Source organism: Zosterops lateralis, assembly GCF_965231275.1.
Source record: "Zosterops lateralis genome assembly, chromosome: 30".
Lineage (NCBI taxonomy): Eukaryota > Metazoa > Chordata > Aves > Passeriformes > Zosteropidae > Zosterops > Zosterops lateralis.
Window position 1 is genome coordinate 4355893 of NC_139790.1, and position 18091 is coordinate 4373983.

General features: G+C 50.3%; 1 protein-coding gene across 1 annotated transcript in view; it reads right to left on the minus strand.

Annotated features, from left to right (window-relative positions):
• The window catches only part of SNRNP200 (small nuclear ribonucleoprotein U5 subunit 200), a 57036-nt gene that overhangs the window by 38573 nt on the left and 372 nt on the right, over positions 1 to 18091 (minus strand). The window contains exons 2-14 of the mRNA XM_083880348.1: positions 16899 to 17062; positions 14857 to 15028; positions 13289 to 13481; positions 12324 to 12379; positions 10195 to 10293; positions 8474 to 8626; positions 7624 to 7723; positions 6476 to 6612; positions 5370 to 5453; positions 5013 to 5186; positions 3114 to 3251; positions 1725 to 1880; positions 520 to 690 (exon numbers count right to left, since the gene is read on the minus strand). Of these exons, the coding sequence (XP_083736474.1) occupies positions 520 to 690; positions 1725 to 1880; positions 3114 to 3251; positions 5013 to 5186; positions 5370 to 5453; positions 6476 to 6612; positions 7624 to 7723; positions 8474 to 8626; positions 10195 to 10293; positions 12324 to 12379; positions 13289 to 13481; positions 14857 to 15028; positions 16899 to 17062 (1797 nt within the window). The remainder of the gene's footprint in view (positions 1 to 519; positions 691 to 1724; positions 1881 to 3113; positions 3252 to 5012; positions 5187 to 5369; positions 5454 to 6475; positions 6613 to 7623; positions 7724 to 8473; positions 8627 to 10194; positions 10294 to 12323; positions 12380 to 13288; positions 13482 to 14856; positions 15029 to 16898; positions 17063 to 18091) is intronic.

Below are 18091 nucleotides of genomic sequence, written 5' to 3' on the forward strand. Positions count from 1 at the left end.
TCTCCACCTTCTAACCCTAGATCCACCTTGGGGAACACCTTGAGGAACCTCAAGGTCCTCCAAACCCGAGATCCACATTGAGGAACCCCTGAAGTTCTCCACTCTCAAACTTCAGATCCACTTTGAGGAACACGGTGAGGAAGCCCCTGAGGTTCTCCAGACCCCAGATCCAGCTTGAGGAACCTGGAGGTTCTTCACTCTGAAACCCTAGATCCACTTTAAGGAACCCCAAGGTTCTTCAGACCCCAGTTCCACCTCGAGGAACCCCCTGAGGTTCTCCAGACCCCAGTTCCACTGTCAGGAACAACTTGAGGAACACCTTGAGGAACCCTGAGGTTCTCCAAACCCCAGATCGACATTAAGGAACTCCAAGGTTCTCCAGACCCCAGATCCACTGAGGAACACCTTGAGGAACACCTTGAGGAACCCTGAGGTTCTGCAGACCCCAGCTCCACCTTGAGGAACCCTGCTGCTCTCCAGACCCTGGCTCCACCTCCCCTGCCCGGGGCAGGCTCTCACCAGGATGACCAGGCGCACCAGCTGTGTGTAGGTGCGCTCCCCGCCCTTGCGGGTGATGATGTCCCACTTCTCGGGCGTGCAGACGATGATCTGCGTGGCGCTGATCTCCTCCTTGCACAGCTGGTGGTCCCCGGTCAGCTCGGCCACCGTGATCCCGTACGTGGCCAAACGCTGGGGACAACACATGGGGTGAGCCCGGAGAGACCTTCCCGTGGAGGAACAACCCCAAAATCCCACCCACACTTCTCCTGGTGGGGGTTGAGGGCGTTCCCGCTTGTCCTGGTGGTCCCTGGGGTAAGATCCCAAATCCCACCTGGACATGTCCTCCTATCAGGGAACGGCAGAGCCCCCCTGATCCCCCTTTTCCCCAAGCTGAGCCCCATTCCCAAATCCCTCAGGAGTTCCCCATCCCTGGATGTTCTCCAGCCCCATAACCCATCCCTGATCCTCCTTTTCTCCAGATCCCTCAGGAATTCTCCATCCCTGCACGTTCTCCAGCCCCATAACCAATCCCTGATCCCCCTTTTCTCCAGGCTGAGCCCCATTCCCAGATCCCTCAGGAATTCTTCTGAGCTTTCTCCTTGCTCTCCAACACCTTCCCAACCCCAAACCTCCCTGATCCCAAACCTCTCCTCAGATCCAATCCCACTCATCCCCAACACCTCAATGATTCCAAACCTCCCTTTGGATCCAACCCCACTCATCCTAAAGCTCCCCTCAGTTCTGATCCCCAATCTTCCCTTAGATCCAACTCTGCTCATCTTAAACCTCCCCTTGGATTTGACCCTACTTATCCCCAGCCTCCCTTTGGATCTGACCCTGCTCATCCTCAAGCTCCCCTCAGGTCCTATCCCAAAGCTCCCCTGGGATCCTACCCTGCTCATCCCAAACCTCCCTTTGGATCCAAAAACCTACTTTTGGATCTGATCTCAAAGCTCCCTTTGGATCCAGTTCCAAAGCTCCCCTGGGATATGACCCCAGTCATCCCAAACTTACCCTGGGCCCCGATCCCAAACCTGCCCTGGTACCCAATACCAAACCCTCCCCTGGGCCCTGATCTCAACCCCTCCTCGGGCCCTGATCCCAAACCCCCCTGGGATCCCAAACCTCCCTTGGGCCCCAACCCAAACCCCCCCAAGATCCCAGACCCCCAGGTGTCCCTATCCCAAACCCCCCGGGATCCCAAACCCCCCATGTCCCCATACCTTGCCGAAGCTGCCGACCATCTCCTGCACCAGGGAGCGCATGGGGGCGATGTAGATGATCTTGAAGTCGTCCACGTTGATGGTGCCGTCCATGTTGATGTGTTTGCCGATCTCCCGCAGCATGCACATCAGCGCCACGTTCGTCTTCCCCGCGCCCTGAAACGGCCCTGGATCAGCCCCAGAACATCCCACTGCTCTGCAACGGCCCCAGATCAGCCCCAGAACATCCCACTGCTCTGCAACGGCCCCAGATCAGCCCCAGAACATCCCACTGCTCTGCAACAGTCCCAGATCAGCCCCAGAACATCCCACTGCTCTGCAACAGTCCCATGGTCCACCCCAACACATCCCACTGCTCTGCAACGGCCCCAGATCAGCCCCAAAACATCCCACAGCTCTGCAACGGCCCCACTGTCCGCCCCAACACATCCCACAGCTCTGCAACGGCCCCACAGCCCACCCCAGAACATCCCACAGCTCCCTGCGGTGGCCACAGGCATGTCACACAACATCACGGTGCTCTCTAAAACAGCCCCACATCCCAAAACATCCCAGAACTCTCTGCAACGGCCCCACAGTCTGTCCCAAAACATCCCACAGCTCTGCAATGGCCTCATGGTCCATCCCAAAACATCCCACAGCTCTCTACAACAGCCCCATGATCCATCACAAAACATCCCACAGCTCTGCAACAGCCCCACAGTTTAATTCACTTCTCATCATCCTCCTCTGATTCTGTCAGCGATAAATTCACTTTGTACCTCTAAGCCCAGCCTGTTTTATCCTTGAAATGCTTTCTCCCAATCCTTATCCCAACTCAGGAATGATTCATTAATTTCTTTTCCCCCTCCTCTGCCCAGCTGTGCCAGGGGAGGATTTCTGTGGGTGCCAGGTCAGTGCCAGACCCCAAAAGCGCCCGAAATCTCACCGCAGGAGCACACAGCAGCAGGCTCTCATCATCCTCCTCTGATTTTGTCACTAAAAAATTCACTTTGTACTCCTAGGCCCAGCCTGTTTTACCCTGGGAATGCTTTCTCTCAATCCTTACCCCAACTCATGAACCCTTCATTAATTTTTCCCCTCTCCTCTGCCCAGCTGTGCCAGGGGAGGATTTTTTAGAGTGCCAGACTCCAAAAGCACCCTGAAATCCTGGGAATCTCACCGTGGGAGCACACTGCAGCAGGTTCTCCTCATCCTCCTCTGATTTTGTCACTAAAAAATTCACTTTGTACTTCTAGGCCCAGCCTGTTTTACCCTGGGAATGCTTTCTCTCAATCCTTACCCAAACTCATGAACCCTTCATTAACTTCTTTTCCCCCTCCTGTGCCCAGCTGTGCCAGGGGAGGGTTTCTGTGGATGCCAAGCCCCAAAAGCAGCCCAAAATCTCACCGTGGGAGCACAGAGCAGCAGGTTCTCATCCGACTCCAGCGCCGCCCGGAACAGTTTGCTCTGGATCCTGTTGAGGGTTTTGAACCCCTCAAACCCGGCCTGGGCGTATTTGGGCAGCTTCTCCACAGAAACCAATTGCTGGGAAGAGGGAAAAGGAGAGGAAGGAAGGAATTCAGGCTTTTTTTGCACATCACAGATGTCAGAGACAGGCTGGGAAGCAGATGGGAAAAGGTCATGGAGCAGTTTGGGGAAAGATCAAAAGGATCCCACTCAGGAAATGTGGATGCACACAAAAATTCCCAAATCCCCAAAGGACAATTCCTAATTTATCTGGGATGGAAAAAAGGGAAAAACTCATTTTTTTATCCTCTCAGTTTCCATGGAAAACCCAAATCCTCAAAACCCAAACTGATCCCAGTGTTCAGGGTGGGAAAAGATCTGGGATTAATCCAGGTGTGGATGCACACAAAAATTCCCTCATCCCAAAAGCACAATTCCACAAAAAACAAGGAAAAGATCCAGGGTTAATCCAAATGGAACTAATCTATTAATTCCCTCATCCCAAAAACACAATTCCTAATTAATCAGGGCTGGAAAAAAGGGAAAAACTCATTTTTCATCCTCTCAGATTCCATGAAAAAGCTAAATTCCCCCAACCCAACCTGATTCCAGTGTTGAGGGTGAGAAAAGATCTGGGATTAATGGATGCACAAAAATTCCCTCATCCTAAAAGGACAATTCCTAATTTTTCAGTGCTGGGAAAAGAGGGAAAGCTCATTTTTCCTCCATGGATAACCCAACCTGCTCCCAGTGTTCAGGGTAGGGAAAACCTGGCATTAATGGCTGGATTCACACTCGGGGAAAGTTCAGTTGGAGGGGCAGATGGGGACCAAAAGCTGGGATTTATTCCCATGAATCATCCCCAGCTGCAGAAAAACCAGAGCTGAGGGCTCAGCAAAACCCCAGAAGGGGAAACTCGGCACAGGATGAGCAATGGGAAAAGGGAAATTGGGAAGTTCCTGCAGAAATGGGGAAATTGTGGGGTTAAAAGGAAATTCTGGAGGGAGGGGGAGAGCCAAATCATGCAAGCCTGGAAAGGTTTTGGTGGGAAAGGACCTTAAATGCCCTCCCATTCCACCCCCCGGGACACCTTCCCCCATCCCAGGGGCTCCAATGCCCCAGTTTCCCAGGAAAACTGCTTCTCCTGCTGCTCAATTTCCAAAGAAAGCTGCTTTTCCTGGTGCCCAATATCCCAGGAAAGCTGCTTCTCCTGATGTTTAATTCCCAGGAAAGCTGCTTTTCTTGCTGCCTGGTTTCCCAGGAATGTTTTGGGCTGGAAGGGATTTTAAAGACCCTAAAAACCATCGAGCTTCCACTGGCCTGGATTCCAACCTGATGGCAAATTTCCCAGGAAAGCTGCTATTCCTGGCTCCAAATATCCCAAGAAAGTTGCTTTTCCTGGTGGTAAATTTCCCAGGAAAGCTGCTTTTCCTGCTCCCCAGTTTCCTGAAAAAGCTGCTATTCCTGGCACCAAATATTTCACAAAAGCTTCTATTCCTTGTGCCCAATTTCCCAGGAAACCTGCTTGATCCCTGCTGCCTGATTTCCCAGGAGAGTTTTGGGTGGAAGGGATTTTAAAGACCTCAAAACCATCGAGTTTCCACTGGCCTTGGACACTCCCAGGGATCCAGGGGCAGCCACAGCAAATCTGGGAATTCCCTCCCAGCCCCTCCCCACCCTCATTCCTCCCCAAAATCCCACTGAAATCTCCATTTCCCCAGTTTGAACCCATTCCCTGTGTCCTGTCCCTCCATCCCTATTCCCAATTCCTCTCCAGCTCTTTGGGAGCCCCTCAGGCTCTGGGAAAGGGCTCTGAGGTGTCATTTTTGGGGACCAGACCTCGTCGGCTCCGAAGGGTTTGGGTTTGAGGGCAGGCACATGGACCTCCTCGTAGCCCTTGCGCTGCCTGCGGAACGAGCCGTCCGGGAGCTGGCACCTCTTGTTGGCCATGAAGTGACTGCCCTGGGCAAACACCAGGTCCTCCAAATCCAGCACCTGCCTGGGAGCCAGAGCCTGGAAAAAATGGGAGAAGGGAAAAAGGGGAAAATGGGCATCGCTCCTCCCTGTGTGTGAAGGGAAAGCTGCTGATTCCGGGTGGGAATCCGACCTCCCTGTGGGGTCTCTGTGCAAAGGGTGCTTCAAAAAGCCTTTTTGGGGTGGCTGGGGGTGTTGAGTGAGCAAATCCAAGGGTTTTACCTCTCCCCCCTGGTCCAGGTCCATGGACTCCAGGTCAGTGTCCATGCGGGACTGCCGCACGCGCTCCCGCCGGGACCGCTCCTCCTGTGGGGAAACACGGGGGCTCAGCCTCATCCCAGGGCTCCCAGAGGGCTCCTCTTCCCTCAGCTCCCTTGGGAATGGGCATCCATAAACCAGGAGCAACCATTTTTGGTGGGAAAATCAAGTTTCCCCTCATAAATGTGGCTCCTGCCAGAAGCTTTACATCTGTGGGGAAACATTGGGATTCAGACCCAGAGAAGAGGCTCAGCCTGCTCCAGGGACTGCCAGCTGCTCCTGTTCCCTCAATTCCTTCAGGAAAAGCCATCCATAAACCAGGAATAGCCATTCTGATAAATCAGGAAAAAACATTTTTGGCGGGAAAACCGAATTTCCGCACAAACGTGGCTCCTGCCAGGAGCATTCCTCCTGTGGGGAAAAATTGGGATTCAGCCTCAGGGAAGAGTCTCAGGGAAGGGGCTGCCAGCTGCTCCTGTTTCTTAAATTCCTTCAAGAAAAGGTACCCATAAATAAAGAACAAGCATTTTGATAAACCAGGAATAATCATTTCTGGTGGGAAACCCAAGTTTCCTCTCATAAATGTGGCTCCTGCCAGGAGCATTTGTCCTGTGAGGAAAAACTGGGATTCAGCCTCAGGGAAGAGCTTCGGTTTCATCTCAGGGCTGCCAACTGCTCCTGTTCCCTCAGTTTCTTCGGGAATAAACCAGGAACAACCATTTTTGGTGGGAAAATCAAGTTCTCCCTCATAAATGTGGGTCTTGCCAGGAGTGTTCCTCCTGTAGGGAAACACAGCCTCCTCCAAGGTGCTCCTTTGCCCGCAATGCCTTCAGGAAAAGGCATCCATAAACCAGGAACACCCATTTCGGATATTTTGTGGGATTTGGGGGCATTTCAGGGCGATTTGGGGCCAGATTTGGAAGTGTTTTGCCTGGGAGAGCAGCCCCTGGAAAAGCAGAAGTGGCCGCGGCAACGTCACTTCCCGCAGATTTTTGCGGGGAATTCCAGCCCCCATTTCCCACCCAAACCCGGATCCCACAAATCCCCCAAAGCCCACAGGGCTCCCTGACCCGGATCAGATCCTCTTTCTCGGTCTCGTGGAGCTGGTAGAGGAACTTGGAGAGCTCGGGGTCGGCCTCCATCTTGCCCATGATGCGCTCCTTCTCTGCCTCGCTCTGTGCGCTGGCCAGCAACGTGCAGTACAGGACTGGGGAAAGGGAAACCGGGGAAATCCATGGGAAAACAGCCACAAGGCATCAATGTCCCCTGGGTGCAGGTCCTTCTTGGAGCTCATCAGCTCCTCTGCTGCCACCAGCTGGGAAATCCCAACAATTCCCATCATCCCTGGGGTTTGGGGAACGTTTAGGGACATAAAATCCCATAAAAATCCCTAAAAATACTATAAAATCCCATAAGAATCCCATTATTCCCAGGTTTCAATGTCCCACAGGTGCAGGTCCTTCTTGGAGCTCATCAGCTCCCCTGCTGCCACCAGCTGGGAAACCACAACAATTCCCATCATTCCTGAGGTTTGGGGAACGTTTAGGGACACAAAATCTCAAAAAGTACTATTAAAATCCCCTAAAAGTCCCGTTATTCCCCAGGGTTTTGGTGTCCTGCAGTTGCAGCTCCTTCTCCTTGGAGTTCATCAGCTCCCCTGCTGCCACCAGCTGAGAAATCCCCAAAATTCCCATCATTCCTGGGGTTTGGGGAACGTTTAGGGACACAAAATATACTATAAAACCAAAAAATACTTTTAAACCCTATAAAAAATCCCATAAAAATCCTAAAAAATGCCATAAGAACCCCATTATTCCCCAGGGTTTTAATGTTCCACGGGTGCAGCTCCTTCTCGGATCTCATCAGCTCCCCTGCTGCCACCAGCTGGGAAATCCCATCAATTCTCATCATCCCTGGGGTCTGGGGAGTGTTTAGGGACACAAAATCCCATAAAAATCAAAAAAAATACTATAAAATTCCAAAAAATCCCATAAGAACCCCATTATCCCCAGGGTTTCCATGTCCCGTGGGTGCAGGTCCTTCTCCTTGGAGCTCATCAGCTCCCCTGCTGCCACCAGCTGAGAAATCCCGACAATTCCCATCATTCCTGCACTTTGGGAATGTCCAGGGACACAAAATCCCAAAAAATCATGTAAAAATCCAGCAAAAGCAGATCCAAACCCTCGGTAATCCCGCTGGCAAAGGGAACAGAGCTCACTCATCATGCGGTGCTGCCTCAGGACCTTGATGAAGTCGAAGGTGTTGAAGCCCAGCAGCAGCACCAGCTGGTTCTCGCACTCACGGTCGTCGCTGGCGGTCTGGGGAGGAAAAACGTGGAATTTCCACACCCAGCAGAGCCACAATTCCTTGTTTTCCGTGGGATGGGGGAGAGGGGAGGTGGGGAAATGTGGGAAAGGAGTGGAAAATAATCCTGGAAACTGAAACAATCCCAAAAATTCCCGTTTTCACCCGAAAACACAGAAATCAAGATGGGAACACCCCATGGAGGTGAGGAAAACTCCAGAGGGAAAAGCAATCCTGGAGACTGGAAAAACAACCCCAAATTCCTATTTTTCCCCAAAAGCACGGAAATCAGGAGGGAACAGACCCCGTGGATGCTGATTTCCCAGGAAAAATCACCACAAACCCCTCGGGAAATCATTGGGAATTCCCACCAAACCCAACCCCATTGGCCAAAGTTCCATTTAAAGTGATGAAACACCAGGAATTAATTTGGAGCCAAATTCTCGCTTTTTAGGGGGAGAATTATCCCAGATCCTGAGGATTTGGGGGCCACAGCCATTCAGATCTCCCCAATTCCCATTTTTTCCAGAAATCAGGAGGAGAACAGACCCCGTGGATGATGGTATCCCAGGGAAAAATCACCACAAACCTCTCAGGAAACCATTGGGAATTCAGAGCTCAAGACTGGAACCAAACCCAACCCACTCCAAACCGGGACAGAACTCCCCCTAATGGCACAAAACACCCAGAAGGAATTTTGAGCCAAATTCCCATTTTTTAGAGGGGAAATTCTCCCAGATCCCGAGGATGTGGAGGCCACAGACCTTGAGGATCTCCAGGACCTCGTCTGCCTTTTTCTGGGAGACGATGGCGTCGTCGTAGAAGCGGCTGAGCTGCCGCTGCAGCCAGAAGGCATCAATGTCCCGCGGGTGCAGGTCCTTCTTCTTGGAGCTCATCAGCTCCCCCGCTGCCACCAGCTGGGAAATCACAACAATTCCCATTATTCCCGAGGTTTGGGAAGGTTTAGGGACACAAAACCCCATAAAAATCTCATAAAAATCCCCAAAGATGCCATAAAAATCCCATTATCCCCAGGGTTTCCTGTGGGTGCAGGTCATTCTTCATGGAGCTCATCAGCTCCCCTGCTGCCACCAGCTGGGAAATCACAACAATTCCCATCATTCCTGAGGTTTGGGAAGGTTTAGGGACACAAAATCCCACAAAAATCCCCAAAAATACTATAAAATCCCATAAAACCACCATTATTCCCAGGGTTTCAATATCCTGTCAGTGCAGGTCATTCTCCTTGGGGCTCATCAGCTCCCCTGCTGCCACCAGCTGGGAAATCCCAGCAATTCTAACTATTTTTGGGATTTGGGAAATGTTTAGGGACACGAAATCCAAAAACTCTCATTAAAATCCTATTAAAATCCCATAAAACCTCATTATTCCCCAGGTTTCAATGTCCCGGGGGTGCAGGTCCCTCTCCTTGGGGCTCATCAGCTCCCCTGCTGCCACCAGCTGGGAAATCCCAATAATTCCGATTATTTTTGGGATTTGGGGAATGTTTAAGAACACGAAATCCCAAAAAATCCGAAAAAAAAGTCCAAAAAATCCCATAAAAATCCCAGAGTTTGGGGTGGAACGGGAATGTTTAGGGACATGAAAAGGAAAAAAATTCCCATAAAAGTCCCAATATTTCCCTGGGTTTGGAGTGGAACAAGAGAGACACAAGCCTGTGAAAATCCCAAAAATTCCCATAAAAATCCCAATCTCTCCCTGGGTTTGGCATTTGGAGTCAGATTTTGGGGTGGCATGAGGATAAAACCTTGGAAAATGTCAGAAATTCCCATAAAAATCCTGTAATTTCCTTGTCTTTGAAACCAGGGTTTGGGGTGGAATAGGAGAGACACGAGCCTGGAAAAATCCCCAAAATTCCCATAAAATTCCCATTCTTTCCTTGGGTTTGGCATTTGAAGCCAGGGTTTGTGGTGGCAAGGGCAAGAAAGAATGGGATAAAACCTGGGAAAATCCCAAAAGTTCCCATAAAAATCCCATTGTTTCCCCGGGTTTGGTGCTTGCAGTCAGGCTTTGGGGTGGCAGGGAAACGTTTGGGGACAAAACCTGGGAAAATCCCAGAAATCCCCATAAAAATCCTATTCTTTCCATGGAGTTGGTGTTAGGAGCCAGAGTTTGGGGAGGCATGGGAACATCTGGGGACAAAACCTGGGAAAATCCTAAAAATTCCCATAAAATTCCCATTCTTTCCCCGAGTTTGATGTTTGGAGCCAGAGTCTGGAGTGGAATGGGAATATTCGGGGACAAAACTTGGGAAAATCCCAAAAATTCCCAAGAATTTTTGCTGTGCCAGAGGAACATTGAGAGAAAATCCCAAAATTCCCATTGTGTTTGTGCCCAGAATTCCTGGAATCCCCTGGGAAACCCCCAGAATTCCCAGGATCCCCTGGAGAACCCCCAGAATTCCCGGAATCCCCTGGAGAACCCCCAGAATTCCCAGGATCCCCATGGAAACGCCCAGACTCACGTTGGCCGAGAGCGTGCAGCGCACCACGGCCTCGTCCCCCTCCAGGTCATCGTCCGACGCCTCGTCCCGAACCTCCCCGTAAATGTCCTCGTCCCCCTCCTGTGGGACATTCACAAGGGTTAGTCTGGGATTCCCCGCCAAAAATACCATTTTTACCCCTTTTCCATCACCAAAAATCCCTTTTATTCCATTCAAAAATCCCATTTTTACCTCTTTTCCTCCCCCCAAAATCCCTTTTTTTCTGTCCAAATATCACATTTTTACCCCCTTCTCCTTCCAAAAATCCCATTTTTATCCCTCTTTCCCCCACCAAAATCCCTCTTTTCTCCCCAAAATCCCATTTTTACTCCTTATTTCCCATCCAAAAATCTCTTTTTTGCTGAAAAAAAATCCCTTTTTTCCCCCTTTTTTCCTTCCAAAAATCCCATTTTTACCCTTCTTTTCTTCCCCCCAAAAATCCCTTTTTTCCGTCCAAAAGTCCAATTTTTTTACCCCTCTTTTCCCCCTCCCCAAATCCCTTTTTTCCATTCAAAAAGATCTCCTTTTGATCCCCTTTTTCCTTCCAAAAATCCCATTTTTACCCCTCTTTCCCCTCCAAAATCCCCTTCTATTCCTTTCCTCCCAATCCCTCAAATTTCCCCATGGAATATTTTGGGGTTCCCATTCCCTTTTTTCCCTAAAAAATCCCCCTTTGATCCATATTTGCCCTCAAAAATCCCTTTTTTATCTCTCTTTTCCCTCATTCCCTGCCAATCTCCATCCCAGGGAAGGTTTCCAGGCACTTCCCAACCCCATTTTTCCTCCCAGTTTCCCCCACAGGACCCCAAATGTTCCCATCTGTTTCCCCTGGGATTGAGGCACCCCGAGATTATTGGGATGAGCCAAAAATCCCCTTTTTCTGGGGAAAATGGGATTATAGAAAATGGGATAAAGGAAAACAGGATGAAGGAAAATGGGATAAATGGGGAACCAGGAGAAAAATCAGATTAAGGAAAACGGGATTAAGGAAAATGGGATTAAGAAAAATGATAAAAATGGTCCCATGAGGAAAATGGGATAAATGGGGAACCAGGAGGAAAATGGGACAGAGAAAAACGGGATTAAGGAATGTGGGATGAAGGGAAATGGGATTAAGGAAAACAGGATAAAAAATGAACCCATGAGGAAAATGAGATAAATGGGGTCCCACACAGAAAATGGGACAGAGGAAAATGGGATTAAGGAATGTGGGATAAAGGAATGCAAGTTAAAAGAAAATGGGATAAAGGACCATGGGATAAAAATGGTCCCATGAGGAAAATGGGATGAAGGAAAATGGGATAAAGGAAAATGAGATTAAGGAATGTGGGATAAAGGAAAACAGGATGAAGGAAAACGGGATAAAAATGGTCCCATGAGGAAAATGGGATTAAGCAATCTGGGATTAAGGAAAATGGGATAAATGGGGAACCAGGAGAATAATGGGATTAAGGAATATGGGATAAAGGATAATTGGATAAATGCAGTCCGAGGAGGAAAACGGGACAAATAAAAATGGAATAAAAATGGTCCCACGAGGAAAATGGGATAAAGAAAAATGGGATGAATGTGGTACCATGAGGAAAATGGATTAAAGAAAAATGGGATTGAGGAAAATGGGATAAAAATGGTCTCATGAGGAAAATGGGATGAAGGAAAATGGGATAAATGGGGTCCCACACAGAAAATGGGACAGAATAAAATGGGATAAAGAAATGTGGGATAAAGGAAAACAAGATAAAGGAAAATGGGATAAAGGAGAATGAGATAAAGGAGAATGGAATAAATGGGGTCCCACATAGAAAATGGGAAGAGGAAAATAGGATTAAGGAATATAGGATAAAGAAAAATGGGATAAAGGAAAATGGGATACACAGGGTACCAGGAGGAAAACAGGATAAAGGGAAATGGGATGAAGGTAAATGGGATGAAGGGAAATGGAGTAAATGGGGTCCCAGACAGATAATGGAATAGAGAAAATGGGATTAAGGAATGTGGGATAAAGGAAAATGGGATAAATGGGGTCCCACACAGAAAATGGGCCTGAGGAAAGCAGGATGAAGATGTTCCCAGAAGAAAAACAGGATAACGGGGACAGATCCATCCCCTACCTCCTCATCAGACTCGAACTGCACGTTCACCCCGTAGGTCTCGTCAATGTTGTCATCTGCAGGGAACAGGGCAGGGAAATCACTGGGAATTACCAGGAATTACCCCAGATTTCCCAGAGCCACACCCCAAAAACACAAGCCCAGCTTTTTTTGGGACTGGAAAACCATTCCCAGCAGGATTCTCCATGTGCCAAAGGCTTCCTGCCAGTCTCATCCTGAAAAATGGGCTCTGGGGTCCCCAAATTGGGATAAATGGGGTTCCAGGAGGAGAACAGGACAGAGGAAAATGGGAATCCCTCAAAAAAATCCCAAAATAAACCCCAAAATTCTGAAGAAATCCAAAATATCCCCCCCGAAAATCTCCAAAAAAATCCACCAAATAAGCTGGAAAAAATAATAATAATAAAAAAACAAAATCAAAAAATCCTGAAAATGTCCTGAAAAAATTCCAAAAAATCACTAAAAATCAAAAAATGTCCTGAAAAAAATCCCCAAAATATAATGAAAAAATCCCAAAAATGTCCTGAAAAAGTCCCAAAATAAATAATTAAAAAAAAAAAAAAAAACAGAAAAAAATCTGAAACAAATTAAAAGAAAAAAAATACTGAAAGAATTCCCAAAAAATCCTGAAAAAATCCCAAAAGGTCATGATAAAATCCTGAAAAAAATCCCCCAAAAATCCAGAAAAAATCCTCGGGGGGGAATAAAAAAAATCCTGAACAAAAATCCCCAAAAAAACTCTCCAAAAAAAAGCCTCAAAAAATCAAAAACAAAATAATCAAAATAATAAAAAAATTACAAAAAATAAATTTAAAAAATCATGAAAAAAATCCTCTCCCTCCCCAAAAAATTGGGAAAAACAACCCCTTAAAAATCAAAAAAAAAATTCAAAAAAATCACCAAAATTCCCCAAAAAAAATCCAAAAATATCCCCCAAATTCCCGTGAATCCCCCAAAGCCCATACCCATGTTCTGGATGTCCTTGTCCCCCCCATAGTCGGTGATCTTCTTGCCCAGGTTGACCAGCACGTGGTAGCGCGTGTCGTCCGTGGGGCCCAGCAGCAGCTCCACCTCCTTGCGCCGCTCCTTGTCCCGCAGCTTCTCGTTCTTCAGCACGGCCAGGACCTCGTCAGCTGCTCCACACAGGATGTCCCGGGGCTGGGAACGGGGCAGGAACTGGGGATTACCATCTGGGACAGGCATTCCCAGCCAGGACAGGGATATCCCATCCAAAACAGGGAGTTCCCAGCCAGGACAGGGAATTTGGACAGGGATTCCCAGCCAGGACAGGGATTCCCATCCCAAACAGGGAATTCCCTTCCAGGACAGGCAATTCTGACAGGGGATTCTCATCCAGTACAGGCAATTCTGACAGGGAATTCCCGTCTAGGACAGGGAATTTCCATCCAGAACAGGGAGTTCCCATCCAGGACAGAGAATTCCCATCTGGGACAGGGATTCCCAGCCAGGACAGGGAATCTGGACAGGGAGTTCCCATCCAGGACAGGGAGTTCCCATCCCAAAAAGGGCATTTCCATCCCGGACAAGGAGTTCTCATCCCAAACAGGGAGTTCCCATCCTGGACAGGGAATTCCCACCCCGAGTGTTTGTGAGAACCAAAAGCTGTCTCCGAGCGGGAACGGCACCGAAGGACGGGAAATGTGTCCACGGAAAGCCAAGGAAAAGTGTCCATGAGGGAAATGGGACATTCCTGGATCCCTGGAGTGTCCAAGGCCAGGCTGGAGTAGCCTGGGATTGTGGAAGGTGTGGGAGCCATGGTGGGACCAGATGAGCTTTGGGGTCCCTCCAGCAAAAACCAATCCAGGATTTCAAGTGCGGGTTTAGATGGGATTTTGGGAAGGAATTCTTCCTTTTGGGGCTGGGCTGGAATTCCCAGAGCAGTTGGGATCCCTGGGAGTGTCCAAGGCCAGGCTGGAGCCACCTGGGACAGTGGAAAGTGTGGGAGCCATGGTGGGACTGGCAGAATGTTGGGGTCCCTTCCAACCCAAACCATTCCAGGATTCCATGTGGAGATTTAGATGGGATTTTGGGAAGGAATTCCTGGCTGGGCTGGAATTCTCAGAGTACCTGTGGCTAACCCTGGATCCCTGGGAGGGCCCAAGGCCAGGCTGGAACCACCTGGGACAGTGGAAAATGTCCCTGCCCGTGGTGGCACTGGATGGGTTTTAAGGTCCTTTCCAGCCCAAACCATTCCATGGATCCATGTGCAGGTTTAGATGGGATATAGGGAAGGAATTCCTGGCTGGGAGGTTGGGGAGGGGCTGGGATGGAATTCCCAGAGGAGCTGTGGCTGCCCCTGGATCCCTGGGAGGGCCCAAGGCCAGGCTGGAGCACCTGGGACAGTGGAGAACATCCCTGCCCATGGTGGGACTTGACGAGCTTATAAGGTCTTTTCCATCCTTTCCAACCCACCCCATCCCACAGCTCCCAAACCCATCCCGTGGGACAACAGGGCTGGATTCCCCCATCCCAGAGGAGAATTCCCCAATCCCAGGGGGGATCCCAGCCTCACCTGGTCCCCCAGGGCAGCCTGGATGAAGCTGAGCAGGACCTCGTAGGTCTCGCGTGTCTCCTTGGTCTTGGGTTTGTAGATGATGCCGACCATCTCATCGATGCCCTCCGACAGCAGCGTGTACCCCTTCATCTTGTTGATGTCGTGCCTGTCCTCATCCCGCTTCCTCCTCCTGGGGAAAGCAGGGAAAAACAGGAATCAGGGGTGCTGTGGGCACCGGGGGCCGGGGGGTCACTCTGACACTGTCCTCAGCACGGGTGAGGCCACACCTCAAGTGCTGTGTCCAGCTCTGGCCCCTCAGCTCAGGATGGACATTGAGTGCTGTGTCCAGCTCTGGCCCCTCAGCTCAGGAAGGACATTCAGAGCCTTGAGCACGTCCAGAGGAGGCCCCGAGGCTGGAGAGGGGCTGGGAACACAAACCCTGTGAGGAAGGGCTGAGGGAGCTGGGGGTGTTTATCCTGGAGAAAAGGAGACTCAGGGGTGACCTGATCACTCCCCACAACCCCCTGAAAGGTGCCTGTGCTCAGGGGGGTTGGGCTCTTTCTCCAGGCAGCACTGACAGAACCAGAGGACACAGCCTCAGGCTGGGCCAAGGGAAATACAGGTTGGATATTAGAAAAAAGTTTTTCACTGAAAAAGTGATTAAATACTGGAATTGTCTGCCCGGGGAGGTGGTGGAGTCACCATCCCTGCATGTGTTTAAGGACAGACTGGATGTGGCACTCGGGGCCATGGTTGAGGTGTCAGGGCTGGGCTGGACTCGATGATCCTGAAGGTCTCTTCCAACCTGGTGATTCTGTGAATTCTCTAAATTCTGTAAATTCTGTGACTCAAGGCCCAAATCCTGCTCTTTCCAGACCCTTTTATTCCCCAAATAAAGCAGAGAAATTGGTTTGTTTTCCTTCCTCGTGACAATTTTTCCAAGGGTCAGCAGCCCTGAGCTGGGTGGGTTTGGGACGTCACCTCCAGGTATTGGCAAAAATCTTGAATTGGAGAAGGGAAAGCTCCAAGGAGAGCTCAGAGGCCTTTTCCAGAGCCTAAAGGGGCTCCCAAAGAGCTGGAGAGGGATTGGGAATAGGGATGGAGGGACAGGACACAGGGAATGGGTTCAAACTGGGGAAATGGAGATTTCAGTGGGATTTTGGGAAGGAATGAGGGTGGGGAGGGGCTGGGAGGGAATTCTCAGATTTCTTGTGGCTGCCCCTGGATCCCTGGGAGTGTCCAAGGCCAGTGGAAACTCAATGGTTTTTGGGGTCTTTAAAATCCCTTCCAGCCCAAAACTTTCCTGGGAAACCAGGCAGCAGGAATAGCAGCTTTTTCAGGAAATTGTGTAACAGGAAAAGCAAACTTCTTTGGAAATTTACCACCAGGAATAGCAGCTTTGCTGGGAAATTAAACACCAGGAAAAGCAACTTTCTTTGGAAATTGGGCACTAGGAAAAGCAGTTTTCCTGGGAATTCAGGAGCCAGAAAAGCCAACTTTCCTGGGATATTTGCAGCCTGGGAGCCTTGCTGAGCTTGTCCAGGAAAGGGAATTGGGAAAAGAGAACTGGGCACCAGGAAAAGCAACTTTTGTGGAGAATGAAGCACCAGGAAAGCAGCTTTCGTGGGATAGTTGGCACTAGGAAAAGCAGATTTCTTGGGATATTGGGCATCTGGAAAAGCAGCTTTCCTGAGACATCAGGAGCCAAGAAAGGCAGTTATACTGGGAAATTGGGCAACAGAATCCACAGCTTTCTTGGAAAAAGAAGCACCAGAAAAAGCAGCTTTCCTGGGCAATTGAGCATCAGGAAAAACATATTTCCTGGGATATCTGGAACGAGGAAGAGCAGCTTTCCTGGGAAATTGGTCAGCAGAATCCACAGCTTCTTTTGGAAAACCAGGCGCCAGCAAAAGCAGCTTTCCCAGGACGTGGCACCCAAAGCCAAGCCAGAACCTGTCACACAGAGTCCCCACCCTCTCCCACCTCCCCAGTCCCATTTATCCCGGGATGAGAATTCCCAGGGATAATCCCCAGGGATAACTCCCAGTTTCCCCACTCACTTGGCCCTCCTCTCCTCCTGCATCTGTGGCTTGGTCCTCTGGGCCTTGTCCCCCATGCGGGTGCCCTCGAGTTTGCCCACCAGGGACAGCACCTCCCCTGTGGGCTCGTCGCGCCGCGTGCGGTCGATCAGAGAGCGGTCGGCTTGGAGCACCAGGTTAGAGTTCTGGGGGACACGGGGAACAGCGTGAGGGGAGGGACATGGACACGGGGATGGGGGTCCCAAACTGGGGGTGGGGGTCTCAAATTGGGGCTGGGGAATCCCAAATTGGGGCTGGGGAATCCCAAATTGGGGCTGGGAGAATTCCAAGAGGTCCCAGAATGGGACACAGGGTGAAGGAGAGGGCCATGGACATGGGGATGGAATTGGGGCTGGGAGAAGGCACAGGGGTCTCAAATTGGGGCTGGGGGATCCCAGAATGGGGCTGGGGGGGGGGTCTCAAACTGGGGCCACGGGGTCTCAAACTGGGGCTGGGAGAAGTCCAAGAGGTCCCAAAATGGGACACAGGGTGAGGGGGAGAGCCATGGAAATGAGGATGGAATTGGGGCTGGGAAACAGTACAGGGCTCTCAAAATGGGGATGGGGGATCCCAGAATGGGACTGAAGTATCCAGAAACAGGACTGGGGGATCCCAAATTGGGGCTGGAGGTCTCAAATTGGGGCTGAGGGATCCCAGAATGGGGCTGGGAGAAGTCCAAGGGGTCCCAGAATGGGACACGGGGTGAGGGGGAGGACTATGGAAATGGGGATGGAGGGAGGATTAAGGGCTGGTGGAAGGCACAGGGGTCTCAAATTGGGGATGGGGAATCCCAGAATGGGGATGGGAGAATTCCAAGGAGTCCCAAAGTGGAACTGGGGGTCTCAAAACGGAGTTGAGGAGGGTCTGGAGGTCCCACTGTGGAGCTGGGGAGGATTCAGGAGTCCCAAAATGGGGCTGAGAAGGACCTAGGAATTCTGAAAAGGAGCTGACAAAGGTCCCAGGCATCCCAAAGTGGGGCTGGGGGTCCTAAAATGGGGTTAAGGGGGGTCTAAGAGGGTCCAAAATAGGACTGAGGGTCTCAAAACGGGGTTTGCGGGGATCAGAGAGGTCCTAAAATGGGGCTGAGAGGCTCCTGAGGGGAGACCTGGGGGTTCGGAAATGGGGCTGGCGGCCCCAAAGTGGGGCTAAGGAAGGCCCGAGGGTTCCCGAAATGG